This window comes from Molossus molossus, unplaced genomic scaffold, assembly GCF_014108415.1.
Source record: "Molossus molossus isolate mMolMol1 unplaced genomic scaffold, mMolMol1.p scaffold_m16_p_10, whole genome shotgun sequence".
Lineage (NCBI taxonomy): Eukaryota > Metazoa > Chordata > Mammalia > Chiroptera > Molossidae > Molossus > Molossus molossus.
In genome coordinates this window covers 4,445,737-4,472,843 of record NW_023425345.1, presented here as the reverse complement: position 1 = coordinate 4,472,843, position 27,107 = coordinate 4,445,737, and the positions used below count along the sequence as shown (strand labels likewise).

Here is a 27,107-nt window from a genome sequence, read left to right as displayed (position 1 = left end):
TCTAAATAAAGTCCATTCACTGATTCACTGCCATCAGCCCACTCACACCACTGTGATCTTTCACGTAGAACTTGTACAACAGTCCCCTATTTGGTCTTCCTGTCTCTACTCCAATCCCCCTAAAAATCTTTTTTTTTGTACACAGTAGTGAAAGGGACTTTTCTACCAATGGGATCACATCAATTGCTTGCTCAGAAGTCCACTTCCCACTGTCTTGCAGATAAATAGCCCTGCTCCTGCATGGGTCCCACAAGGTCAGAGCCTGCGGTGTGACTCCCCCTCATCTCACTCCCCCTCCCCCTCTGTTCCAGCCACAGCGGCCTTCTGTAACGCGCCTGCTTCCAGAACCTACTCGCTGTCCCTTCCACTGGGCCTGGCCTTCCCTTTCCCGTTGCCAGTCAACACTACAGCCCCATGCCACATCCCTAAACTTCTCTTCCTAGCATTCAGCACCACTTGAAAGACAGACGTATGTAAATATTGTCTTCCCCAATGAAAACGTCAGCTTTTTGAGTGACTGTCTTGCATGCTGCTTCACCCCTAAATGGTCAGGCACGGTCACCCAATGACTACTTATTGAGTAAATGAACAGTTCACCCTCTGCCATCCCCATCGTGTTCATAAAGAACGCTAATCCGGAGCTTTGGGGCCCCACCTGAAAAGCATACAGGAGAATGAGCGCAAATGAAGATTGGCGAAGGCTAATCTCATAAGGAAGTTTCTATCGTCCAGGTGGAAGAGCGCGCATGCGCACACGCTCCGCTACGGCCCTGTCCCACTTCGGCCGCTGGGTGGCACTGAGTGCGCATGCTCCCTGGCAGCGCGGTGCTCCGGGCCGGCTTCAGGCCTCTCTAGCCGCCTTTCTCGCCTACTCTGTCAGGAGGCGGGCGCGCCCGCGGGGTCCCTCCAAGATGGCGGCGCAGAGGAGGAGCCTGCTGCAGAGTGTGAGGAACCGACCCGCTCTCCGGGCCGGGGGTTGGGAGTCCGGGGGGGTCGGGGGGACCGTCTGGTGCAGGCGCGGTTCTCTCCTAGCCTTGGGCCGCCTACCTCTCCCTGCAGGGTGCGACCTCCGCCCTCCCCTCTCCCGGGCCGGCCCGCCCCATTCCCAGGACGGGGCGCCTGCGCGCTGCGGGCCTGGGCGTCCGGGGCTCGGATTCCCGGTCCTGCACTCCCCGAGCGTCAAGCGCACGCCGGGGCTGGAAGAGTTCTAGAGCCGGAAGGGAATGTGGTGCACGGCTGCGGGGAGAGCAGCGGTGGTGAGCCCACCCGTGACACTGAGCGGTCGTGGGATAATAATCATAGCAACAGCAGCCACTCTGTGCCGCTTACTGCATCCCAGGCTTTTTGCCAGTTCCTTTACATGTGTAAGTTTAATTTTCATGACAGTCCCATAAGTGGGTACTGTGATTATCCCTGTTTTACAGATGAAACTGAGGCACGGAGAGGCATCATTTGCCCAAGGCCACACAGCTGGCTAAGTGGCAGAGGCAGAGTGAAAATCAGGCAGTCATTCCTTTTAACCTGTAACCTATACCAAAGACATGGCTGCAGTCGGGCAGCCTGGGTCCTGGTCCTGGTTGTAACTCACTGTGCCTCAATCGACCTCAGTTTCCTTATCTATAAGGTGAGAGCAGGCAGTGGGAGGATTTTCTTGGAACTCGTCCCTACCTGTCTTCTGGACCCTCATGGGTTTGTTGCTAGTGTCTTCCAGCCCCTGCATCTTCCTGACATATGTGCATATAGATAGAGATGTACACACATGATGGCACCTTGGGCCTATTCTTACCTGCCCAGGCACGGTGCCTCTCCCTTGGGTCCTCCCCAGACATAGCAGCCTGCTGTAATTGCCTGCGGACTTGCCTGTCTCCTGCACTGGGAGTAGACAGGGACTTGTGGTTTGCAATGAATAGTGCACTAGTACCTACCACCGCTAGGTGCCAGGCATTCAATAACTATTTGTAAAATAATAAGTAAAGCATTTGTAGCCAGGTCCAGTGCTCAGCATTGGCCCTCCTGCCCTTGAGGGACTTGAAGCATCAGAACTGGAGTGTGGGGGGCAACCTTTACTGCTGCATATTAATGACAGGCTTTGTGTAGACTGAAATTCCTCTTCCAGGACAGCAATTGCCAATTGGAAGGAGAGTGTAGATCTCTTCCCCTCCACACCTTTGGCTGTCCCCATTTTTTTTTTTTTTTAACCACTACTTGGCAGATCGGTCTTGTCATTGAGTTAGTTAGGTAGAACTGACTCTCTGCTTTGAAAGCTCCCAGAGGGCCGTGTAAATGTCCCCATTGTAATAAACATTCCAGAAACACTGGCTGGATTGCAGCAAATGCCGAAAATGTTGAAAATGTTGAAAGTGATAACCGCTGTAGGCCGACTTGGCTTGCTGAGGAGACTGGCTGCCAGCTGCCCTTTCCTCTAGATTTGATGGAGCCCAAGGGACTCAGGTTAGACAGAAGGTGAGCTTTACCAGCTCCAGAAGGTGTTCCTGGGTGGTGGTGGAGTCTTTGAAAGATAGGGTAGTTAGCTTTAAGCACATAGCATAGTGATGAAAGGCAAAGGGATGCCAGGTGTGTCTGCACAAGCCCCCTTCTACCCTAATGATTTCTGCTCACAGGGTGTCTGAGTGGTGGTGGTGTGCAGGTGGTGTGTGGGGTTTGCTGTCCTGCCCTCCACTGTCCTGAGTCTGTTGAGAGCAGCTCAAACACCATCATTCAGCAAATGGCTGTGAGGGCTGCTCGTCTGGGCCTGAGGATATGAAGATGAATAAGGCATTTGCTCGCCCTCACTACATTCGCAGACCAGCTTGAGAGAGGGAGCCATATACCACTAACACAGTGTGTAAGTTACTCTAGTGTCAGTGTGTTGAGCCGCTGTGGATGGCTTGATTTGACAGGACCAGTGGAGGCTTGCAGGAAGAGCTGGGGAATTGCTGACGTGGTGCCGGAAGGGTGTGCTGGGGCCAGATGGCAGAGTACTTAGTGGAATGACATCCCGAGGAGTTTCTTCTCTCTTCCCCAGGCATTGTGGTACTTTCAAAGATCTTCTGGAAAAAAAAGAAGAGCTTTCGAAAATAGCTTGATGTATTCAAAAGAACCTAGAAGCAAAAGAAAACAGAGTATGAATCTTGTGTGACCTTGGGCAAGTCACTTAACATTCCTGAACCTTGGTTTCCCCATCCCAGAGGACTTCCAGAAGTGTTGTTAGTATCAAATGAATTACCATGTTACACTCCTAACCGGGCATGGTCACTGCAGCTGTGAAGTTCCACCTTCAGTTCTGCCCTGAGTACCTGCGGTTCATTCCCCCAATGTCACTGAGCACTCACTGTGTGGCAGGCACCATGTAGGTGCAGGGGACACTGCCTTCATGAAGCTTGTGTTCTGTTCTAGGAAGAGAGACATTAAACAGTGAACTCTACAGATATAGTGATATCTGTAACATAACATCAGGTGGTGTTATGAGGAACAATAGTCTGGATTCACACACAGGATGGTGGAGGGGCCATTTCACACCAAGTGGTAGGGGAAGACCTCTTGGTATTTGTGTGACGAAGTGAGGGATATGGGAGGGAGTATTCCTGCCTGAGGAAACGAGATGCTCCTTGGGGAGCATCAAGGGGGCCAGTGAGGCTGGAATGGAGTACGTTGGGGAGTGGTAGTAGCCGGGGTTCAAGGGAACCTTATAGATCCTCAGGTGGACTTTGGATTCTTTTCTAAGTGTGACGTGAAATTCTCGTCTGGTTTTGAGTAGGGGCATGATGTGGTCTGATTTGTGATTGGAGAAAGCCCTTCATTGAGAAGTGCGTAAGTGGCAAGAGTAGAAGCTTGGGACCTGCTGAGTGGTACTCAGTTGTCCAGATGTGAGATGACAGAGGCTTGGCCAGAGCGATGGCAGAGGAGTGGTGAGAAGTACTGGGTTTTGGCTGTATTTTGGGAAATCCAGGAGGACACTGGGAGAATCAAGAGTGTGATTTTGCCTATACTATTATTAATTATAAAAAAGTAATCAACTTGAAATCAAATTTTTTAACTTAGACATGTCCCAAGCAATTATATCTATACAGTCACAGGTGCTAGCTACACATTTTTCTAATGAACATTAAAATAAATGTATACCCATTAAAATACAAACATCCATTAGACCTTCACCTACAGCCATCATATGCTGGCAGAATGTGGTCCAGCTGCTCTGGCCCACAGTAAGTGCTCCACAATGATTAGTAGCCCCTTTAAGAGTGTATTAGGACTATATTTGTGATTAAAACATAGAGAACCTTTGATGAAAACCCTGGTGAGAGAGGTGGGGGCACTAGAGTGGAGTTGGTCCCAGAGAAGTGGGGAAGGAAAAGGAGGTCATTCAGAAAGATAGTGATGGTGGCAGGCATCGGGTGTTTCAAGCTTTTTGGAGAGAAAGAACTGCTGCCCCCACCCTGAGCCATCTTCCTGGGGGCATTAATCTCCCTTTCTGAGCTTCCTCTTTGCCTCTAAGGAATTTGGGTGCTTTCACCACAAAAACACTCGGCCTTTTCATACTATAATTTGATATTCAAGCTGTGGCCTGAACTTGGAACTGTGCTTTGTCCACTCCTGCTGCCCAGGAGTTTGAGATGAATCTCTGTGGGGACTGTAAAGGACTTTGTTTTTTGTTTTTTTTAATTGATTTTAGAGAGAGAAAGGGAGAGAGAGAAACGTCGATTTGTTGTTCCACCTGTTTCTGCATTCATTGGTTGATTCTTGCATGTGCCCTGACTAGGATCAAACCTGCAACCTTGGCGTATCAGGACGATGCTCTAAACAAATGAGCTACCTGGCCAGGGCTGTAATAAACCATTTTTTAAAATACATTTTTATTGAGTTTAGAGAGTGCAGGAGGATGGTAGAGGGATAGGGAAACATTGATGAGAGAGAAACATCCATCGCCTGCCTCCTGCATGACCCCCACTGGGGATCGAGCCCGCAACCCTGGGCATGTGCCCTGACCAGGAATCGAACCAGTGACCTCTGGGTTGATGTGATGATGCTCAATCAACTGAGCTACACTGGCCCAGGCTGTAATGGACTATTTTTTTTTCCTTATTATTATTATTTTTTTTATCCTCACCCGAGGACATTTTTCGATATTTTGTTCAGATAGAGTGGGAGGGAGAGAGAGAGAGAGAAACATCAACGTGAAAGGGACACATCAAGTGGTTGCCACCCACACGACCCAACTATGGCTGGGGACAAACTGCAACTGAGGTACGTGCCCTCAGCGGGAACCAAACCCGGGTCTCTCCGGACCGCAGGCCGACACTCTAACCGCTGAGCCAAACCGGCCAGGGCTGTAACGGACTATTTTTATGTGTTGTGTTCACATATGTATATGAGGAGCTGATAGTTACATATAGGTACATAAGGTATATATAACTCCCTTTACAGGTTAAATACAGTTAGATCACTATAGAAACGTTTCATACCAATATATGAATCTTGGAAACTCCTTCGCACAATCAGGTTAAAATTAGGCTTTTTTTTTTTCAATTCTCACTCAAGGACATTTTTGCATTTATCTTTAAGTTGAGCGTGAGGGAGAGAGGGAGGAAGAGACAGAGAGAAACATCGATGTGAGAGAGACACATCGAGTGTTTGACACCCACATGACCCCAACTGGGGCCAGGGACAAACCAACTGAGGTACGTGCCCTTAGCAGGAACTGAACCCGGGACTCTGGTCTGCGGGCTGACACTCTAACCGCTGAGCCAAACCGGCCAGGGCAAAATTAGGCTTTTTGAAACAGCATTCTTTCTTACCATACTTTCTGTTAAATTTCTGTGAGGCAGTAATTTGCAAGCCATCAAAGATAAAGTGGTCCATGCTCACTGCTGTGCATATTTACTCAGCTCTGTGACGAGGCTATGTGAGCGTGAGACACCCCCTTCTCAGCTTCCCAGCCCACCCACATGCTGGGTGTAGAAGTGCCCCTTGCTGCTGGTGCTGGTGAGCCTGGCATTTGGGGCGTAGGAGAAAGTATGCATCAGTGTGTGCTGGGGTGGAGAGGTGGGTGGTTTGTGTGAATAGAAAATCCATGACCTTTCCAAAAATTTTTCAGAAATATGGAGGAAGGAAGCAAGAGACTTGGAGTCTGGTGCGTTGTAATAGAATCAGCCATGGCTAATCAACAATACCAGATTATAGCATGGGAGTTGCCACAAAGCCAAATGGTTAAGGGCCAGAGTGGGGTGCCCCGTGTGCAGGATGAGGCCACAGTGCTGGATTTCTCAGGAAAGGGGCCCGTGGTCTTGGGCAGTATCTTCCCAGAGTCTGGGACCCTTACAGTGAGGTGGTTTGGTGTGTGCCGGTATAAAACTCATCATCACATATTGAAGAGGTTATTTGATTTTCAGTTTTCTTTCAAACTCGCTGATGATATATCAAGGGGAAGACTTGGTTTGCTCCTAGTATGTCCCTAACCCCTTGCTGATTCTTGCTAATCTCTCTTCTTTGTTGACAGAGAACAGGGGTCCAGCTCAAAATCTACAGCAGGCAATAGGTTCAACTAGAATTTAATAACCTTGTTTTGTTTTCATCTTTTATTATCTTCAAGATATGGCAAGTAACACTGGTTTTCCATTTATAATCCTGAAAAAGTTTGCATTCGAAATGAAATCATTTGAGTAAAAGAAAATGTGGCAGTTTAAACAAAAAATATGAAGTGGATAATTTCTTGAAGATGGTGAGTGGATGGTTGAAGTTTGGGAAACACGGGTCTCTGGATTTGACCTTTGTGGGTGGGTAGGACTTGGAGAGACAAAAGAGGAGGGAGGCCTTAAGGCGCCTCGCCATGGATACTTTTAAATGTGCTCTGTGGGTAATTTTTTCTTATTTCTTTATGTTGATAGCAGGCCAGATTGGCTAGGAACTTAATGCTTAAAGAATGCCAATGTGAGCCCTGGCCGGTTTGGCTCAGCGGTTAGAGCGTCGGCCTGCGGTCCAGAGAGACCTGGGTTTGGTTCCTGCTGGGGGCACGTGCCTCAGTTGCAGTTTGTTCCCGGCCCTGGTTGGGTCGTGCGGGTGGCAACCACTCGATGTGTCCCTTTCACGTTGATGTTTCCCTCTCTCTCTCTCCCTCCCACTCTATCTGAACAAAAGGTGGAAAGATGTCCTCGGGTGAGGATTAAAAAAAAAAAAAAAAGTGCCAATGTGAAATAAGCAGAGTTTTGCTCAGCAGGGTTCATCTGTAGAAAGAGTTGGTTTGTTTTAAAGTGTGTGCTTGTTTCTGTGACTGCACCTCTTAGGGTCTGGAGCCTCTTCATTTGAGGCCCCAAAATACAAATGGCTTTTCAAGTAGAGCAAAGCTTTGGTTGAAGTATTACTTCCATTCTGTGTTTGGTGTGGACACCTTCCAGAAGTGGGTTAGCTTTCCATACTTTTTGTTCTGGTCACAGTTTTTTAGAAATCATTTGAAACACTGTGTAGAATCACTTGTCTGTACAAGATAGACAGCTGAGTGAAATTGTTAATCTGTCAAAGGGTGAGATTCAGAACTGTCAACAGGCTGGAAGACTGGGATGAAAACATTAACGTATAAATTTAGGTTTTAAAAATCCTCTACTGGAGTGATTGGGAGAGACTGACTTGATTGAACTTAGTTGACAGCAAGTAGGAATTATAACATGGAGTCTGTATGCCCATCTCTTCTATTCTTTTGTTAATCCTCACCTGAGGATATTTTTTCCATTGATTTTTAGAGAGAATGGAAGAGAGGGAGGGAAAGAGAAAGACAGACAGACATCAACATTGATTGGTTGCCTCCTGTACGCACCAACCATGGCTGGGGATTGAGCCTGCAACCCAGGTACATGCTCTTGACCAGGAGTCAAACCCGCAGCCCTTCAGCGTGCAGGCTGACACTCTAACCACAGCCACACTGGCCAGGACTGCCCATCTTTTTCTAAAAACATTTTTTCTCTTTATTGATTTTTAAAGGATACTCCCTTTAGAGGAAGGGAGAGGGAGAGAGAGAGAAACATCGATGAGAGAGCCTCCTCCTGCATGCCCCCCACTGGGGATTTTGCCCACAACCTGGGCATGTGCTCTGATTGAGAGTTGAACCGGCAACCTCTTGGTGCATGAGTCGATTCTCAACCACTGAGCCACACAGACTTTGAAAAGATGGCTTGCCATCTTTCTGATTTCTTTTGAGTTAGTTTCATCATTAATTCTGTAGAGTTTTCAGGTACTATTATATCAACTGCAAATAGATTCTTATGCTCTTTTCTCTTATCTAATTGCATGGGCTAACATTGTCAATTCAGTGTTAAGTAATGGAGATAGTGGGCATTCTTGCTGCTCCTGATCTTTTTTTTTTTTTAATCCTCACCCGAGGATATTTTTCCATTTTTTGTACAGATAGAGTGGGAGGGAGAGAGAGGAAGGGAGAGAGAGAGAGAAACATCGATGTGAAGGGACACATCGAGTGGCTGCTACCCGCACGACCAACCAGGGCCGGGGACAAACTGCAACCGAAGTACGTGCCCTTAGCGGGAACCGAACCCGGGTCTCTCCGGACCGCAGGCAGACGCTCTAACCGCTGAGCCAAACTGGCCAGGGCACTGCTCCTGATCTTAATGAGCGTGCCTCTTGTGCTTCCCCACTAACTAAGGTGCTAGCATTAAGACTGACTGAAAAATATATATATATATATAAAATGGCATGTCAAGGAAGTACACATTAATTACTGTTTTCTTGAGGCTTTTTAAAATCAGGAATGGACAAGACCATCCTTAAATAAACAGTAGCACTGGAGTCCATATCCATGGACCCAAATACCAGTTGTTAGCTAATAAAACATTACCAAAATATTACTGGCTCAACAGTATGAAAATCAGATTTAGGAAAATAAAAAGACACTTAACATTGTAGAAGTATCCAGACACTAGTCATAATTTCTGCAGAACAAGGCACCTTTTAAGTAGACGGACCACTGTCAGATACACAGTTTTTCTAATTTGGGAGAGTTTGTTATTCCCATGTCACCTGAGTATGTCAGCAGCAGTCAGTACAGTGCCAGCCCACTCCTGATAACAACATTATGGATATCCTTCATGAAATGCTTTTAGATGAATTGTACCTGTGTCACCAAACACTGACATGGCATGTTTCTTAGTCAGTCATTTGAGTTTGTTTCCTTTCTTGTAAAAGACTAATTCACCAGGCTCTTATAGTGTATCCCTAAATGTCAAGTGAGCCCGTAAGTTGCTTAGATAATATTTACTTTTCTAAGAAGTATAACTTTGTTGGAAAGATTCAAGTCCTGGAAGCCTGTCCCTGTCCCTTGTGGGTGTTGGATAATGGCGGAGGAAGCCCGGTGATCGCAGCACTGATGACGGGTTTTACCTCGTGGGTAACACGTTTGTATTGTTAGCTCCTTAGAGGATGCATTCAATCCATCTTACTCTCATTTTCAATCACAGACAGGAGTCTAGAAAGTATAAATGTCTTCTCCCCCCATGCTTTAAAACAGCTGGAGCACTTCTGGGGTGCTGAATACTGGCTTCCTGGACCATCTTTTCAGGAGGAGGACACAGGACTCTCCTGATTACGGAGTTGCTTCTGTGCTTCTGCCTAATCTCACACTTAATTTCATTCCAGTTGGAACAGGAGACAGATCCTAGAAAAAGGAGCTTTTGGAAATGTATTTGCCAGGTTGACTGAGACATTTGTGAGGTCCCTGGTGATGGAGGTATACTAATCAGATCCAAGATCTAGGTGATACTTGACAACAGATCAGTTCCTTGAAAAGTAATGGATTCCGTGGCAGTGAACTTTTTTCCATGGCCGAGAAAGCCTTACACTGTCGCCACCTGCGCACATGTGCATGCGTGTGTGAACACAGTCACAGGTCACTTCCCCTGCTTACCGCGGAGGCCGTGCGGGCCTTCGCTCACTTCCTTACACCTGACACACTTGCTCTGCTTCCTCAGGATCTTTCTCTTTTATCCTCACCCAAGGACTTTTTTCCAGTTTTTGTTCAGATAGAGTGGGCGGGGGAGAGAGGAAGAGAGAGAGACATCGATGTGAAAGGGACACATTGAGTGGCTGCCTCCCGCACAACCCCAACCAGGACTGGGGAGAATCACAACCCAGGTACGTGCCCTTGGCCGGAATCGAACCCGGGACTCTTTGGTCTGCAGCCAAATTGGCCATGGCTTCCTCAGGATCTTTGCATGTGCTGTTCCCTCTGCCTGGAAGATTATTTCCCCACTTTCTGAAGTGGCTACTGCTCCATGATTCAGGTCTGGCTCAGAGGTCAACTCCCCAGAGAGGCCCCTTCTGACCTCCTTGTCTGGAAGAGCCCTCACTTCCATTCTCTGTCCCGTCACCCTGGTGTCTTTCTCTGCAGCACACCCCCGTCTAAAATTGCCTTGTCTGTTAGCTGTGTTACGTGTTTGAGGTCTTTCTCCCTAGAAAGGAGGCTTCAGACAAGGACCCTGTGTTGTTTCCTCTACTCTGTCCCCAGTACCTAAAATAATGGCAGCCTGTTGTGAATGTTCAGTAAATATTTGTTGAATGAATGTATGTATTAATTGAATATACTCTAATCTCACAATGTCATATGTGGGGTACAAAGGCTTAACTTCACATTTATTTTTAAAAAGACATTTATATTGCTTTAAAATGTAACAGTCACGATTAGAGCTAGAAACAATTTTGTGTTACTGTGAAGCAGTTTTTCTTTTGCTGTAGTTTGACCTGATCCTCACAAGTATGGCCAAATGTATTTGAGGCCCCGAAATACCTCTGGCTTTTCAAGTAGAGCAAACTTCGGTTGAGGTGTTACTTCTGTCCTGTGTTTGGTGCACATACCTCCTGCCGGAAGTGGGTTAACTGCCATGCTTTTCACTGTGGTCACAGTTTTTTAGAAATCATTTGAAACACTGTATAGAAGGCCTAATCTGTACAAGATAGGTCGTTTTGTGAGATTGTTGTTAATTTGTCAAAGGATGAGATTCAAAACTATGCTAAGGATGTTAATTTTTGCCAAAGGTACAAAGGTAATTTAATGGAGAAAGAATAGTATTTTCAACAAATGGTGTTGGAACAGTTGAATACCATATGCCATTGACGTAAACCTTCTTTATACAGAAATTAACTTTAAATGGATCACAGGTCTAAATGTAAAACTATACAACTCTTAGAAGAAAACTCATAGACGATCTCTGTGACTTGGATCTGGACAAAGAGTTTGTACACATGGCACCCAAAGCAGGAACCATGAAAGAAGAAAATTGATTAAATGGATTTTATCAAAATTAAAAGCTCCTGCTCTTCAAAAGACACTAATAAGTGAACGAAATGACAAGCTACAGACTGGGGAAAATATTTGCCAACCACATAGCCAACAAAGGACTTGTATCCAAAATATATAAAGAACTCTCCCCCTGGCCAGTTTGGCTCAGTGGTTAGAGTGTCAGCCCGCGGATGGGAGAGTCCCGGGTTTGGTTCCCGCTAAGGGCACATACCTCGGTTGCAGTTTGTCCCCGTCATGCGGGTGGCAGCCACTCAATGTGTCTCTCTCACGTCAGTGTTTCTCTCTTTCTTTTTCCCTCTCTCCCTCCTGCTCTATCTGAAAATAAATGCAAAAATGTCCTTGGGTGAGGATAAAAATTAAAAATAAAATAACTCTCAAAACTCAACAGTTAAGAAAACAAACAACCCAGTTTAAAAATGGACATAAGACTTAGATACTTAACCAAAGAAGGTATGTGGATGACAAATGAGTACGTGAATGATGCTCAGTGTCATCATTGCCAATAGGGAAGTGCAAATTAAAGCCATAATGAGATACCACATACCTCTTCCAATGTCTAAATTCAATAAAAGAAGAAAATGAATACCACGTGGTAGTGAGGATGTGGAGCAGCTGAAACTCGCATTGCTGGTGGGAATGCAAACGGTACGCCACTCAAACAGTTAGCAGTTTCTGAAAAAGTTAAGCAGCAGTCTCCTCGACATTTACCCCGGAGAAACGAAACCTCTGTTCACACAAAATCCTGCCCAGGAATCTATAGCAGCTCTCGTGTAATTGCTAAAAGTGAGAGACAGCCCAGATGTCCAGTGGGGGAGGGGATCAGGTGTGCTACATCCGTCTGATGGAATACTGCTCTGCCGTAAAAAGGGACAAACCGTTGATGCAGGCGACAGCTTGGATCCATGCTGAGTGGAAGAAGCCAGTCTCAAAGGTTATGTATTTAGAGACCTAGAGTATAGTGGTAGTTACCAGGGGCTAAAGGGAGGGTGGGATGGGGCGTTAGTGTCCACTGGGTGTAGCGGTTCATTCTGGGATGATGAAAAGACTTATGTGGATGGATGGTGGTGATGGTTGCACAACACGTGATTGTACTTAATACCACAGAACTAACTGTACACTTATGATGGTAAATTTTATGTTGTGTGTTATCTCAGTAAAAAGAAAGGATAAAGTCAGTGGTTGCTGGAGGTCTGGGGAGGGTGTGGCTACCAAGGAGCAGGCTTGGGATGATGGGGCTGTTCTGTATCTTGATTGTGGCAGGAGTTACACAAATCTCTACATGTGTTAAAGTTCATTGACCTGCACACCCAAAAAAGTCCATTTTATTAGATGTTAGTTTAAAAGTAAAAGCAAACTCCCACACCCTACAGCAGTTGCTCCGGGGTGCAAAGCACAGAACTGAAGTGCCAGCATTGAAGCAATCAAAGTGAAGGAAAAGCCATAAAGTCACTCCCTGTCGATACGTAAATAAACAGAAAATAAAATTGGTCACAAAAGCTTCTGACATGTCTGATTGCAAAAGCCTATTGAAGTGGTTCGCACATCCTATTTTGAAGATTTAGTGCTAACTGGTAAGAAGTTGTGCACAGTGCTCATGCTTATTTAAAATTTCAGTGAAGCTTTCAGTCCAGCTTTTATTCTCCTTGCAGTTGAACTTGGATTCTCCCAGTTGTGTTTGTTAGCTCCAGTTCAACACACTGGTCCTTGGAATGCCCTTGGGAACCAGACACGGTTCTCAGATGGGGATCGAGTGGGGGCCTCATGTCTGTCGTTTCTGAGGCTTAAAAAAATGCAGGTGTTCAGAGTTTATCCTAAGCAGATTTAGGAAATTCAAAATCTGTGTTTGGGTTGGGGTCTGGGGGTGGTGGTGGTGGTGTGTGTGTGTGTGTGTGTGTGTGTAAGTAAAGCTTTGTCATGATTATGCTATGTAGCCTGGTTTGAGATCCATGGGGTAGAATGGGAGTCGGACACAGATGGATGGAGTGAGGGAGACAGAGGTAGTAGGAATACAAAAGAGGGCTATCACCCAAGCCTGGGAGGGTCTCTCTGAAAGACTTCCTGTGCGAGTTCCATGGCTCTGGGGAGTTGCTAGACAAGGACAAGGAGGGTGTTCCAACGTGGAGGGAAAGAGGGGGTATGGACAGGGCACTGCAAGCATTTGGTACAGGGGAAGAAGGTGTGCTGGAGCAGAGGGGAGAGGAGGCCCCAGAGCCAGAGATAGCTTGTGACTAAGGCCAGCTTGTAAGTCAGTTTCTCAGTCACCTGGGAGGAGATGCCCACGATGCAGATACCCTGGGCCCCACCAGGAACAGACATTCTGGGACTGGGGCCTGGAAATCTGCAGTTTTAACCAGTGCCCAGGGCTTTGGCATCAGCCACTGCAATGAGGGGTGAGGAGCCACGAAAGAGTTTGTTTCATTGTGTGTGTGTCTCATTCGCGTTTCATAGCATAGCTCACGCCTGGAACCCACTGCTGAGCCTTGTATTTGGGAACTCTGATCTTTATCGGGGGACAGGTTTGTGGATTAGTTGACTTTCTGCAGGTGTCTGTTCATACAAGTGTCGTTATTTTCCAGAAGGTAGTAGAAACCTCTGAGTGGGGTTCTGGGCCTGTTGGGTTTTTGTTGGGGAAGAAAAAGTGAGGTGGGGTCTGCCCTGGAGGAGAAGGTAACACTTCATAATTTCCCGGTGTCCTTCCCAGGAGCAGCCAAGCTGGACAGACGACCTACCACTCTGCCACCTGTCTGGGGTGGGCTCCGCGTCCAACCGAAGCTACTCTGCTGATGGCAAGGGCACTGAGAGCCACCCGCCCGAGGACAACTGGCTCAAGTTCAGGTGGGAGTGTCTCCTGGGCACTGGAAGCAGGTTTGCAAACAAGGAGCAGCACAGCTTTGCACCTGCCTCGCGTGGGGCTTGCAGTGAGATGTGGCCCATGAGAGGGAGCGTCTGCTACTGGCCCTTCCACATCTAGACTCAGGCTAGCCTAGAACTTGCTACAGTTGGGTGGGGAGCATCCCAGAAGGTCACAGCCAAGTAAAATGTTGGTCAGAGTGGGGGACCCAGGTGGGCACCTGGAGCCATAGCAGTTGTATCTTTGGTTTCCCCCAATTTTGTCCATCCTCCCCCTCTACTCTGGAACTGGTGTCATTCTTCCGTGAGCCCTAGTCTCAGGCCGCCTGGTCCTCTCTCTCTGTCAGAAGTGAGAACAACTGCTTCCTGTACGGGGTCTTCAACGGCTATGATGGCAACCGGGTGACCAACTTCGTGGCCCAGCGGCTGTCTGCAGAGCTCCTGCTGGGCCAGCTCAACTCTGAGCACACGGAGGCCGATGTCCGTCGTGTGCTGCTGCAGGTACGGGCTCGGACTGGCTGACCGAAACCGGGCGGATCATGTGCCCCAGGAACTGTACAGTGTGGGGTGAGCCTGGGCTGGTCTGAAGACGGCCCGCTCCTCTTCTGCAGAGGACCCAGCTTTGGGAGCCTATCCCAGCGACTGGGGCCCCCCAGTTCCCGGGAGTCTAGGAGCAAGCACGTGGCAGTGGTCCTTACCCACAACTGGCAGGGTTGGCTCTGGAGGAGGTAGTCCTGGGGAACGGAGAAGTAGGGCTGGAACCTTGGGCAGAGGGTATAGTGGGGAGTGCTGATTTGGGGTGATTCAGGATGGTCCCTTCCCTTCGGGTGTGACACAGGTGCTCAGCCTTTGGTTGCGCCAGCACCCCGGGCCTCGCCTCCTCACTTCCAGTTGCGTGGTGCTCCTTCGCCAGATCTGCATTGTTGCTGCTGTTTTGGAGGTTTTCTTCCTGCATCTCCTTTTAGCAGCGCATCTGGAGCACTTAGTTTGGAAGATGGATTTCTGTTCATTGAAAACAGCGTCCCAGCCCCTTTCCTGCCTCAGCACCCCAGGGCCCAAGCTCCCTCCCCAGCCTCAGGGCCCTGTGCCCGTGGTTCCCCACTGGTCCCCCCAGGAAAGGCAGCAGCATGACCAGTGATCAGGGGCCAGCAGGATGTGGCAGTGACACCAGCTGAAATTGATCTGGACTTGCTCTGAGCCAGGTGCCGAGGGCTCAGTCACCCTCAGAGCAACCCCTGCCTCTGTTCACAGGTGAGGAGACCGGGCTGCCAGCTGGCAAGCGGCAGGGCTGGAGTCACTCCCAGGCGGCCCGATTCCCGCCCGTGCTCCTGGCCTCTCGGCTTTAACCTTACCTCTGGTCGCTCCGCAGAGCCACGCGTGAGGCCACCACACGATGAGCCACACTGAGCACACCTTCGCTGTTTGCTGGGGCGTTTCAGCAACAGGTAGCAGTGGTGTTTTGAACCAGCCGCCCTGACTCCTGTCCCTGTCCTCTCTGTGCCTCTAGGCCTTCGACGTGGTAGAGAGGAGCTTCCTGGAGTCCATCGACGATGCTTTGGCCGAGAAGGCGAGCCTGCAGTCCCAGCTGCCCGAGGTGACCGCCTGGCCTGCTCCCCGGAAGAGCACTTCAAGGCTGGCTTTGCGAGAGCAAGGACTCCTCTGCCATGTCACTCCTAAGCCATTGACACCGTAGGGCTAGAGCAGCATGAGTTGGGGAACAGTCCGAGACGGGGGCGTGGGTGACAATGGGTGTGCCCTCCAGCGGCCTCCTGGCTGCTGTGGGCAGCTTTGCTCAGGTCGAGCGTGGGGCGGGCAGTGAAGGGGTGAGGAAAGGCCCTTTCAGGTCAGTCCTTGACTTGAGTCTGTCCACAGCCTTGTCACCTACCCATTCACATCACCCACCAGCACTTTCAGAGACTATGGGGCGAGTGAGGTCACTCTGGCCTTCCTAGAGAGGCCTGTCTGGAAGTGCAGCTGCCGTCCTGGCCTGGCCTCCAGTCCCTGCTCTGTAGGGGGTGGGCTTGGTGATGTGGTCTCCAAGGACCCGGCCTGCTCTGACCCCCAGTGGTGGCTTGTAGGGTATCCCCCAGCACCAGCTGCCTCCTCAGTATCAGAAGATCCTTGAAAGACTCAAGGTGTTGGAGAGGGAGACTTCAGGAGGGGCCATGGCTGTTGTGGCTGTCCTTCTCAACAACAAGCTCTATGTCGCCAACGTCGGTGAGCCACCTGTCCCAGGGCAGGGCGGGCTGGGAGAGAGGCTCGGCTTTGGGCTGTGCATTCTCTGGGCAGCCTGCTTTCCAACACGTAGGACCTCCAGCCCGAGTCTGCCGAGGCCATGGGGTGGGCTTCCTGGTACAATGCAGGAGTGTCTCAGCCCCAGGGGGTGAGTTGGAAGTACCAGGCTGGGATGTAGGCAGCCCAGCTTTCGTCCCCATGCTGCCCCCAACGCTTAAGGCCTTTGGGGAGTTGTGTCCCTGTCTTAGTCACCTCAGTGCTTCCTCTTCTGGAGGAGGTGGTCGACTATGGAAGACTCACTTGACATCCCGTGGAGGGCGGTGAGGAGGGCTGGATGTGGCCAGAGGGTGAGGGTCACGGGGACTTCATGAGGGATTTGTGGGCAGAGAGGAAGCCACCTGGGAGCCTGAGGAGGCCGTGTCCCTAGGGTGGTGATTACTGTAGGAGCTCTAGACCCCACTGATACATCCCTCTTCTCGTCCTCCTTCCCTTAAGATTTCATCATGGGAAAAATTGTAAAGTGTAAAAAAAAAATAGAGTGGCTAGCATTTCATGAACCCTGATGTGCCTCTCCCCAGCCCCAAGAGTCATCTCCTCATGGCCAGTCTCATTTCATCTACAGCCTTTGCCCCTGCACTGTCGTGAGGCAGACCCCAGACACCATGGCTTGGTATCTAAACATTTCAGTGTGTTTCCCCAGCAAACGATCCCTCATTAAAATCGTCATCATAATCATCCTAGGATGGCACTGGCAGAGTTGAACCCAATTCCTTAATCTCAGCAGCTCTCCCGGACTGCTGACTCGCCCAGGGGTCTGAGCTGGTTTCAAGGATTTCCATGTGTGAGATGACTGCCTCCCTCCCCCTCCCCCTCCCCCTGCCCCTTCCCCTCTGTCTCTTCAACGTGGCCTTTCCCTCCATATGCTCAGTCTTTGCTCAGCTGCTCGAATTCCACTGCAGGTACGAACCGTGCGCTTCTGTGCAAGTCCACGGTGGACGGGCTGCAGGTGACACAGCTGAACGTGGACCACACCACGGAGAATGAGGATGAGCTCTTCCGCCTCTCACAGCTGGGTGAGTGGGGACCGGGCCGAGGGGTCAGACGGGAGGGCACCCCTTGCGGCTCATCCTTGCCCTCTTCTGGTGGTCATGTGGAGAGAGGTGTGAGGTGGATGGGCTGGGACCAGCCTGCCTGTGGGGTTGCATTCCAACCCTGTTGCTTACTAGTTGGTGATATTTGGAACGTACTCAAGTTTTCTGGGCCTCAATTTCCCCATCTGTGCAATGAGATAACAGTAACACCCGCCTCGGTGTGGTGAGGATTAAAAGTGGTAACACATGTAAAATGCTCCCCGGAGTACCTGGCATATGTTCACTGTTATTGGTGGAGACGGGAGGCTTAAGAGGTCCTGGGATTTCAGCCACTGCCGCAGCCTCCCCACTCCGCAGGCAGTAATACTGGGCAGTGCTGGATCTGCTGGATCTTGGAGGAAGTGCTCCCAGTGAGGGGGTGTTCTGGCGGATGGGGATGGGGACTGAGGACACTGTGGGGCATTGGGTTAGCCACTCTCTAGGATGCTGGTGTGACTTTATTTTCTGTTCCGTGGGTCCTCACTGCCTTATTTCATGGGTGTATCTGTCCCCTTCTCTTTGTTCTTCATTATGAACAAGGCCTGCCTCGTTTTGTTCTCTCCCTGATAGGTTTGGACGCAGGAAAGATCAAGCAAGTGGGGAACATCTGTGGGCAGGAAAGCACCAGGCGCATTGGGGATTACAAGGTCAAATATGGCTACACTGACATCGACCTACTCAGGTAGGTGGCTGGCTCAGCTGTGCCCCCTCCCCACCTCCCCTTAGGCTCTAGGCACAGGAGGTGCAGTTGAGGTAGCTCAGAGCCCAAGGAGACTCTTCCTTCCAGAGAGGTTGGTGTGGCCCGGAAGTCAGAGCCCTATAAAACAAAGTTGGCAAAGGCTTAAAGCCAAGGGCAGCTACTGGTGCCACAGGGCCTAGCAGGAGAGGCCAAGGTCAGCCTGGGCTTCCTGGTGTGGATAGGGACAGACCAAAGGCCTGCTGGTCAGTGCTGTTATGGCTAGGGCCAGGGCGGAGGTGCGAGACAAGTTGTACATTTCCCTCCAGGGGACACTCCCTTTCAGTCGCCACCCAGTGCTCATAAGCAAATGGGCAGTGCCAGTAACTGGGAGCCTTTACTGTGCCAGCCCATGCACACATCCTCTTGTTCCGTCCTCACTCAGGCACGAGGAGTTGGTACTGTTATTACCCAAAGGTATTTTCATATGTGGAAACTGTGACATGGTGCCTTTAGGTAGTCTCTCTAGAGGGTACCAGGGCTAGCTGTGGGCAGAGGCAGGGCTTGAAGCCAGGCAGCCTGAACTGAGCACGTCCTTAATGTTGATTGGAAAATAGGGGTGTGTGTGCCATCATGGCATTTAGTGTCACAGTCGGAACCATGGTGGAATCACGGCCCATCGTGGCCAGGCCTTGTCATGTCTCAGAAACACAAGCTAGAACTCCTTACTCTCAGGATTTAGGCAGTTGAGTTTGGAACATTTTGTCTCCAATTTGTAGGGTTCTGTTGCTTTATTGGAAAGTACATATGTGGTCCTGGTCGATTTTGCTCAGTGGTTAGAGCATCAGCCTGCGGACCGGAGAGACCCAGGTTCGGTTCCTGCTACGGGCACGTACCTCAGTTGCAGTTTGTCCCTGGCCCTGGTTGGGGTTGTATGGGTGGCGACCACTCAATGTGTCTCTCTCACATTGATGTTTCTCTCTCTCTCTTCCCCCCTCTCTCCCTCCCACTCTACCTGAAGATACATGCAAAAATGTCCTTGGGTGAGGATTTAAAAACAAAGAAAGAAACAAAGTGCATATGTGGTTTAAAACAACTCAAACAGTGCCAAGGATATACTGTGCAAAAGACTTATTTCTTCTACTTCCAAGACGGGACTCCTTCCCCAGAAACTGCTAGTTTCTTTTTTTTTTTTCTTTTTTAGTATGTTTTATTGATTTCAGAGAGAGGAAGGGAGAGGGAGAGAGAGATAGAAACATTGAGGAGCCCTGGCCGGTTTGGCTCAGCAGTTAGAGCATCGGCCTGCGGTCCGGAGAGACCCGGGTTTGGTTCCCGCTAAGGGCATGTACCTTGGTTGCAGTTTGTCCCCGGCCCTGGTTGGTCGTGCGGGTGGCAGCCACTCGATGTGTCCCTTCACATCGATGTTTCTCTCTCTCTCTCTCTCTCTCTCACTTTCTTCATCTCTCTCCCTCCCACTCTATCTGTGCAAAAAAATGGAAGGATGTCCTTGGGTGAGGATAAAAAAAAAAAAAGAAGAAACATTGAGGAGAGAGAAACATTGATGGGGAAACCTGGATATGTGCCTTGACCAGGAATCAAACCTGTGACCTCCTGGTACATGGGATGATGCTCAACCAACTGAGCCACGCTGTCCAGGCAAAGCTGCTAGTCCCTCGTGTACCCTGCCCAAAGTTCCTGTGTGTGTGCCCTTAAATGTGTGTGTGGTGGGAGGGGGGCAGGGGTGGGCATCCTTTTCAAACACCCACTAAACCGAGCATGCCCTTTCCAGTGTTCTGTGCCTCACTGTTTTCGTTAGGCGTCAGCACACGCCTGCTGGCCCCTACCAGTGGACCCTCGGGATGTTTCCAGACTCCACTCTTCCAGGTGCTGTTGCCAGAAATGTCATCTGGTTGCCTCTGTGCACGTACACATGCAGGAACTTGCTGACGCTGACGGTGCATCAGAAGTGACCCCTGTGCCGAGAGTGTCAGTGGGGCCTGTCAGCTTGACACTTGCTTTGGAGGAGCCCAGGGGGAGTGGGTTGCCTGCCCTTCTCCTGGCATTGCCCAGGCTCTGTGGACAGGAGATGCAGTGTGGGGCCAGGATTGGCATTTGACCTTTGCCATCCTGAGCCCAGTCACTCTAGCTTTTCTGACCCTCAGAATGTGATTTTAGTAGCTATGGTCCGAAGACAAGTCTGATTTTCTGGGTTCTCTTTTCTCCTTGTCAGATGTGTGTTTTATTTTACATTCTGGGGTAGATTCTTTTCCTTAGCAAAATAAATATCCCTTGAGGGCCATTCCAAGTACAGCTGTCCCCCAACTTTCTCTTCCCCCAGCGCTGCCAAGTCCAAGCCCATCATTGCGGAGCCTGAAATCCACGGCACACAGCCCCTGGACGGAGTGACTGGCTTCCTGGTGCTGATGTCTGAGGGGCTGTACAAGGCTCTGGAGGCAGCCCACGGGCCTGGGCAGGCCAACCAGGTGAGCTGAGCCTAAGCAGAGCGCAGCTGGCCTGCCTTCAGGGTGGCATGTTCCCCTGGGGACCCATCCAGCCCTCCTGCTCAGCACTAAAGTGCTCAGGGACCAGAGCTCTGATCCTCAAATGCCGTTGCTAGATATTTTCTCTGGGCTCAAAGCTGGGGAAGAAAAACGCCAGAGCTCCAAGAATACCCATCCTACCCAAGCTCTGCTCTATCTGGGCTTGAGGCAGGGTCCGCCCCCAGGGCCCGAGCAACGCCCGAAGGGAGAGGGCGAGACGGATGGAACTGCCGTGGCCCACGTGGCTCCAGAGACGCCTGGGCCGAGGAGGAGAGCGCAGAAGTGGTGTCGCCTCGCACACAGAGCACTGGCCAGGGAGTGGGCTGGCCACGTCCAGGTCCGGCGCCACCCTTCCTTCGCTCCCTCGCCGAGCTGCAGATCATTTCAGTTTGTGCTCGTCTCTAAGAGGGGGTGACAACGTCCACTTCGTGGGGCTGTGGTGAGGGCTAGGTCCCACCTTGGACACCTCGTGTCAGACAGTCATCACTGAAGCGGCCACTTCACAGAGGATTCTGAAGAGTGGCTGCTTTTGCCTGACCTTGGACGGCTGGGTTGGTCAGATAGTTCAGGTCGTAGTTCTGACTATGAGTCTTTTTGTTTTTTGCATTTATCTTCAGATAGAGCGGGAGGGGGAGAGAGAGGGGGAAGAGAGAGAGAGAAACATCAATGTGAGAGAGACACAACGAGTGGCTGCCACCCACATGACCCCAACGGGGGCCTGGGACAAACTGCAACCAAGGTACGCGCCCTTAGCGGGAACTGAACCCAGGGCTCTCTGGTCCATGGGCCAACGCTCTAACCACTGAGAAAACCGGCCAGGGCCCGTATGTAAGTCTTATAGGAAGGTAACTTTTTGCTTCATGCTGTAATAAAAGATGATGAGGGCAAGTCTCCTGATACCTGTGTTCAGGGTTTTCACCTGCTTTATCTCACTCCTTCTGGCAGCCTTGGAACATGAGGGCAGCAGCTCCCCGCCACGTCCAGTCAAGGCGCCTGGGGCTCCGAGTCCAGGGTTTTACCTGAGGTGACCTAGGCATCGGGGAGGGAGCTGAGCCCGCCCTGACTGGCCCCAGGTCGTTTCCTGTTATCTGACCCTGCTCCCTACCTCCAAGAGACTGGCCAGCAAGCACGTAGAGGATTTGTGGTTTTATCTTATCAATGTGATTTTGTTTTTTCTTTTCTTTGGTCTTCATAATAGAATTATCCATTGGCTTCTACTGGGTTCTAGCATACACTGGACAGTGGACTTCTCTGAGGACAGGGACCCTGTCTTTACTCTGTGTCTCCATTTTCTGACAAAATTGGTATATCATAGTCAATAATAAGCCTGTTCCCGGAAAGAAAGCATAACCACAGTTGATGGGGCTGTTTAGCAGTTCCCAGATGCCATCGAAACCATTATGTTATCTAACCCTGATACTAACCCAGGGAGGTGGGTCTATCCCGATTCTATTGGTGTAGAAACCAACAATAAGAGAGTTCACAAGGTCACACCTTTTCTAATGAGAAAGTTCCAGAAGGATTATCCTGAACACCTTGAAAAGCTCAACTTGCAGGTGTGGCTTGTGGGGATTTCCTTCAGCTGCTTGACCAGTGACCCCTAAGAGTCATGGCCTACAGTGGCTGGGCCCCGTGTCCCTTACCAGGTTCTGCCCCTCTGCCCCAGGAGATCGCTGCCATGATCGACACTGAGTTCGCCAAGCAGACTTCCCTGGATGCGGTGGCCCAGGCCGTGGTGGACCGGGTGAAGCGTATCCATGGTGACACCTTTGCCAGTGGTGGGGAGCGTGCCAAGTTCTGCCCAAAGCACGAGGACATGACCTTGCTGGTGAGGAACTTTGGCTACCCGCTGGGCGAAATGAGCCAGCCCACAGCATCCCCGGCCCCAGGTAAGTGTGCAGGGCGAACAGGAAGCCCCCTGAGGAGGCCGCCTGGCAGGGCGTGGGTGGGGTGCAGAGTGGCCGAGATGGGCTGACTTTCAAGCTCTCTGAGCTGCCTTTGTGTGTTTCTCCTTTTTGTCTGAAAGGAGGGATTGCCGTGGGCCCTGGCTGCCTCGTAATGACCTGAGGGCAAATGCTTGAAGAGACACCCAGCGCATGATAGGGACTTGGCTCCCGCACTGAGGGCCTGCTCTGTGCCTGGCACTTGACCCAAATGTTTCCTGTGGTCCTCATTAACAGCCCTCAGGAAGATAGCACCCCCTCTCACAGAGCCGGAAATGGAGGCTCGAGAAGAAGGACTTAGGCGAGGCGAAGCATGTGGACAGAGGGTCCGTGAAGCCTGGCTCTGTCCCTGGGCCATGTTGGGCTGAGAGGAACATGCTTTACTCTCTACTTTTTTTTCCTTTATTGAATTTTAGACAGAGAGAGGAAGGGAGAGGGAGAGAGAGATAGAAACATCGATGAGAGAGAACATCGAATAGAGAGAACATCGATTGGCCACCTCCTGCATGCCCCCCACTGGGGATCGGGCCCACAACCTGGGCATGTGCCCTGATTGGGAATCGAACCGGCGACCTCTTGGTGTACGGGTGGATGCTCAGCCACTGAGCCAGGTGGCAGTAACCCTTTCATTGGGCAGCTTGGCACTTGATTATCCTGTTTTGAGCTCTAGCGGTGCCATGCTGCTGAGCTCAAGCCCCTGCCTGACCTGGAAATCTTTGCCACTAGACCCTCCCCTGTCCCATGGGGCAGAGGCCAAGCTGCAGCTTGGGGAGCCAGGGCGGGTCACCGCCTTCTCCTCTCGGCCCTCAGACACCACCCGTCAGGCCCTGGAGCAACCCTGTTCCCACCATGCCAGCCACTCCCTGTGTCCACCCCTCTCTTCCGAAGCTGCAGGAGGACGCGTGTACCCCGTATCCGTGCCATACTCGAGCACCCAGAGCACCAGCAAGACCAGTGTGACCCTCTCCCTCGTCATGCCCTCACAGGGCCAGCTGGTCAATGGGGCCCACAGCGCTTCCACCCTGGATGAAGCCACTCCCACCCTCACCAAGTAAGCCCCGCCCCAGCCCCAGCAGCTCTCAGGCCTGCCTCCTGGGACAGCCCAGTGTCTGAACAGGAATGCCAGGGGCACTTCCTGTAGCTGCGTGATCTTAGTGAGCCGCCCTGGGGTGGTGTACCTCTCAGATGCTCTGCCTCCCTTCCTGGGGTACCCTCCTGGACCCGAGGCAGGAAGAGGCAGCGCTGCAGGTTCCAGCATCGCGCTGAAGTGGGCCTGGGAGGGCAGGTTCCTGGGGCAGAGTGGCTGAGGCTGGCAGCCGATGTTGGCGGCCCGCTGGTCACATTTTCCTGCCAGGCCCATGTGAGTTTCCACTGAATGAGAGGGTTCTCCTCCATTCTCTCTTTCCCATTTTGAAGTGTGTGATGTAGGGTGGCCTCCCCAGCGACCTCCATGCTTGGGGGACGTTTGGCCTGTGCTAGAGTGTCGGAGCCAGTGTTCTCTGACTAAAACGTCTGATTTAGCTTTGAAGTGAGTTCTCTAGTTTAAGGCAGGGGGAGGGGAAGAGGCAGCAGGGGGCCTGGAGCCTGAGGTGGGGTGGGCAGGCCCCTTCCTTACTGCGGACCTGCCTTCAGGTCTGGTGTCCACCCCACCCCCTTCACTCTGTGGAATGTGCACCCCACACACCTCCCACCACACCAGGGGGCCAGGATCTGGTTTCCACATTCCAGCCCTGCACAGAATAATAGAGATGCCACTCCCAGCCCACTCAGAGGATGTGGCCAATTGGAAAGGCCATCAGGAAGGGAGTGGTGCTGTTTCCCTCTGCCTAGAGGGGGCCTTTCCTTCTCCCTGCCCCCATGCTGCTGCCGCCACCACCACTGAGGGCTGGAGGGGCCTGCCAGGCAGCTGAGCAGTGGGCGTCCTGATGCAGTCGGGGTGGCCTCCCACCCCTGCAGGACTGCCCGAGGGGGCCACTAGCTGTGTCCGTGAAGGCGCAGAGCATGATAGCCATGGTCCCAGACAGGCTGGAGAACCAGGCATCCTTTTGCACCCCTAACTCCATGGGGGCCTCTGAACAGCCCCTTCCCTCCGTTTTGCATTAAACATTAGTTGGGCCCCACTGTGGGCTGGCCGGGAGCCGGGTGCTGGGCAGTGCTGGGAGTTTGCGGGACAGTGGGCCAGCAGGTAATTCCCAGCTGTCACATGGTCTGTAACAGAGGCTGGCACCAAGGAGCTCTGAGAACACGGGGGACTTGTCTCCCCAGCCAGTGAGAGAGAACTGGGAGGGCAGGAGGGAAGAAGGAAGGTTTTCTGGGAGGAGAGTCCTGCCGGCCTGTGATCAGTGGGGTTTGGATCGGGGTGGGCTCTAGCTCCGCGCCGCTCTGAAGGCCCCGGGTCACATACAGTAGCCACTCGCTGTGCGTGGCTACTGAGCACTGGAGCAGAGTGACTCGTTTTAATTCTAGTTAATTTAAATAGTCACATGTAGCTAGAGCTTGGAAAACACATTTGACTTTTCATTTGCTCCTTAAGGACATGTGGTTGGGCTGGCTCTTTTGGTCACCTTTGTTACAGAGGCCTGTGGTTTGAGGCAGAGGCCTCTCTAGCCCTAGGCTGGAAGCCAGCACTCCTGACTGACTGTCCCCTGTTGTTCCTGTAGCCAGAGCCCGACCCTGACCTTGCAGTCCACCAACACGCACACCCAGAGCAGCAGCTCCAGCTCCGACGGGGGCCTCTTCCGCTCCCGGCCCGCCCACTCGCTCCCACCCGGTGAGGATGGCCGTGTTGAGCCCTATGTGGACTTTGCTGAGTTTTACCGCCTCTGGAGCGTGGACCATGGCGAGCAGAGCGTGATGACGGCACCGTAACCCTGGCTGGGGGAGTGCAGCTCAAGCAGGACCTTGTGTGAAGGCCAGGGGCCACCACTGGGCCAGGATAGGCTTTCCCCAGCAGGTGCCTGTGCTGTGGGGCCAGCAGGGGCCCAGTCCTCAGCCTGCACCGTCCCCTCAGCCAGCTCTCCGCGCTGTAGAGCGGATCCTCAGGGGGCGCCGTGCAGACCAGACCCCTTGGACATGCTTGTCACTGCTCAGGGGCTGGAGGACTCCCTAGGGCAGCCTCAGCCGAGACCATCGCTATTTCTCAGAACAAAGATGCAAGTGCAGAAGCTGGGCTGGCCTACACACCCGTGTGGGGCAGGGTGTGCAGAGATTCTCCTGTGACCCTGCGTGTCACAGGCCCAGCAGCCAGCCACTGCTTTCTCAAGCCACCCCTTCCCGCCACCCTGTCCCCCTGGAAGTGCGTGTGGCTAGTGCCCGTGCCCCTCACCACTGGCCAGTGGTTTCCTGCTTGCTTCTCCAGCCTCCAGAGTGAATCCCGGTGACGTCTACACCTTCGAAACTGCACCCGTCCCTGGGCTCCTCCCTGGGCCAGCTTAGGTTTTCAGTGGTAAACATTCAAGAAGACCAGGGAAGTGTTGGGGGCCTGGGATGGCTGCAGAGGGGACAGGTCAGGGGAAAGGAACTGGAGGTAACTGGTCCAAAAGGAGCACTGATCCTGGAGTCCCCCAAAGAGGGTGAGCTGGGCTGGCGTCTCCCCCAGAGCTGGAGTTGCAGGAGAGCAGACATGCCCGGACCACGCGGGGCCGTGGCTCTGGTCAGGCTCCTCCAGGAGAGGAAGGCCCCGAATCGGTGAGCTGACTCCACTTGTGTTTTCCTTCTGGAGCTGGGGAGGGCCACAGGTGGGGAGCCACGAAGATCAGTGACCTTGGCACTGACGACGGTCTCTGCCTGCTGCCCGTAACATCCAGGACTGGAGTCAGGCCAGGCTTGTGAGAGAGGGAGCGTGGAAAGTGGTTCTTCGAGACCCGATGCTGTCGTCAGGGCTCGAGTGTGCCCTGCATTTCCAGGCACGGGGCAGACTCGGGCAGCCAGGCCCTGGGTTCCACCACTCCGTGCGTGCTCACTGCCTTCTAGGGGGCGGGCACCGCACTCCTGTGGTCACAGGAGAAGCAAGCCCAGGAGACTCAAGGTGTGCCCAAGTCACGGGCTGAGGTGGAGCGGAACTCAGACCTGTCAGTCCCTGAGGCCCCTGGATTCTGCCACCTGTCCCCAGCTCCCAGCCTCCTGCCCCACGAGGCCCCGGACGGAACTCACCAAGGACTGGTTACTGTGTGTGGCTTCCAGTGTGCTTGGACTCTGAAAGGTCAAAGGTCAGTTCCAAAGCCCTGCTCTGTCTGTGGTCTCGGAATAGGGGAGCCTGGCAGGAGCCAAGGAATTGCGCTTCTCGGCACAGCCCTCGCTCCCCTCGCGAAGCCATCTCTCCCCTGCACGCAGATTTGAGGCTTGGGAACAAAGGGAATTCTCTTCCAAGAATGTCTTGGTGATGCTGTTTGGTCTTTAGAAATAGAATCACTTTTGACCGCAGTAAAGGAGTAGTAA

At 51.7% G+C, this 27,107-nt stretch overlaps 1 protein-coding gene across 3 annotated transcripts; it reads left to right on the top strand.

Annotated features, from left to right (window-relative positions):
* Positions 1 to 860: 860 nt before the first annotated feature.
* Positions 861 to 27,107, top strand: TAB1 (TGF-beta activated kinase 1 (MAP3K7) binding protein 1). 3 transcript variants are annotated; one of them, XM_036251027.1, is made up of 12 exons: positions 3,186 to 3,206; positions 6,590 to 6,718; positions 13,998 to 14,131; positions 14,494 to 14,647; positions 15,654 to 15,740; positions 16,225 to 16,363; positions 17,341 to 17,454; positions 18,082 to 18,193; positions 20,526 to 20,670; positions 22,394 to 22,616; positions 23,559 to 23,721; positions 25,331 to 27,107. In XM_036251027.1, exons 2-12 carry the CDS (start codon positions 6,716 to 6,718, stop codon positions 25,536 to 25,538), a joined length of 1,482 nt encoding a protein of 493 aa, XP_036106920.1. In that variant the 5' UTR covers positions 3,186 to 3,206; positions 6,590 to 6,715; the 3' UTR covers positions 25,539 to 27,107. The 3 variants fall into 3 exon arrangements, with proteins under 3 accessions (XP_036106919.1, XP_036106918.1, XP_036106920.1); XM_036251026.1 differs by lacking the exons at positions 3,186 to 3,206; positions 6,590 to 6,718 and adding an exon at positions 861 to 944 and having other exon boundaries at positions 14,497 to 14,647; XM_036251025.1 differs by lacking the exons at positions 3,186 to 3,206; positions 6,590 to 6,718 and adding an exon at positions 861 to 944.

Excerpts from the sequence above, each read along its gene's own strand:
- TAB1 (XM_036251025.1), top strand. The coding sequence starts at position 912 with ATGGCGGCGCAGAGGAGGAGCCTGCTGCAGAGT. Across the intron at positions 17,455-18,081 it reads CTTCCGCCTCTCACAGCTGG|GTTTGGACGCAGGAAAGATC; the intron begins GTGAGTGGGGAC and ends TCTCCCTGATAG. Across the intron at positions 23,722-25,330 it reads GCCACTCCCACCCTCACCAA|CCAGAGCCCGACCCTGACCT; the intron begins GTAAGCCCCGCC and ends TTGTTCCTGTAG.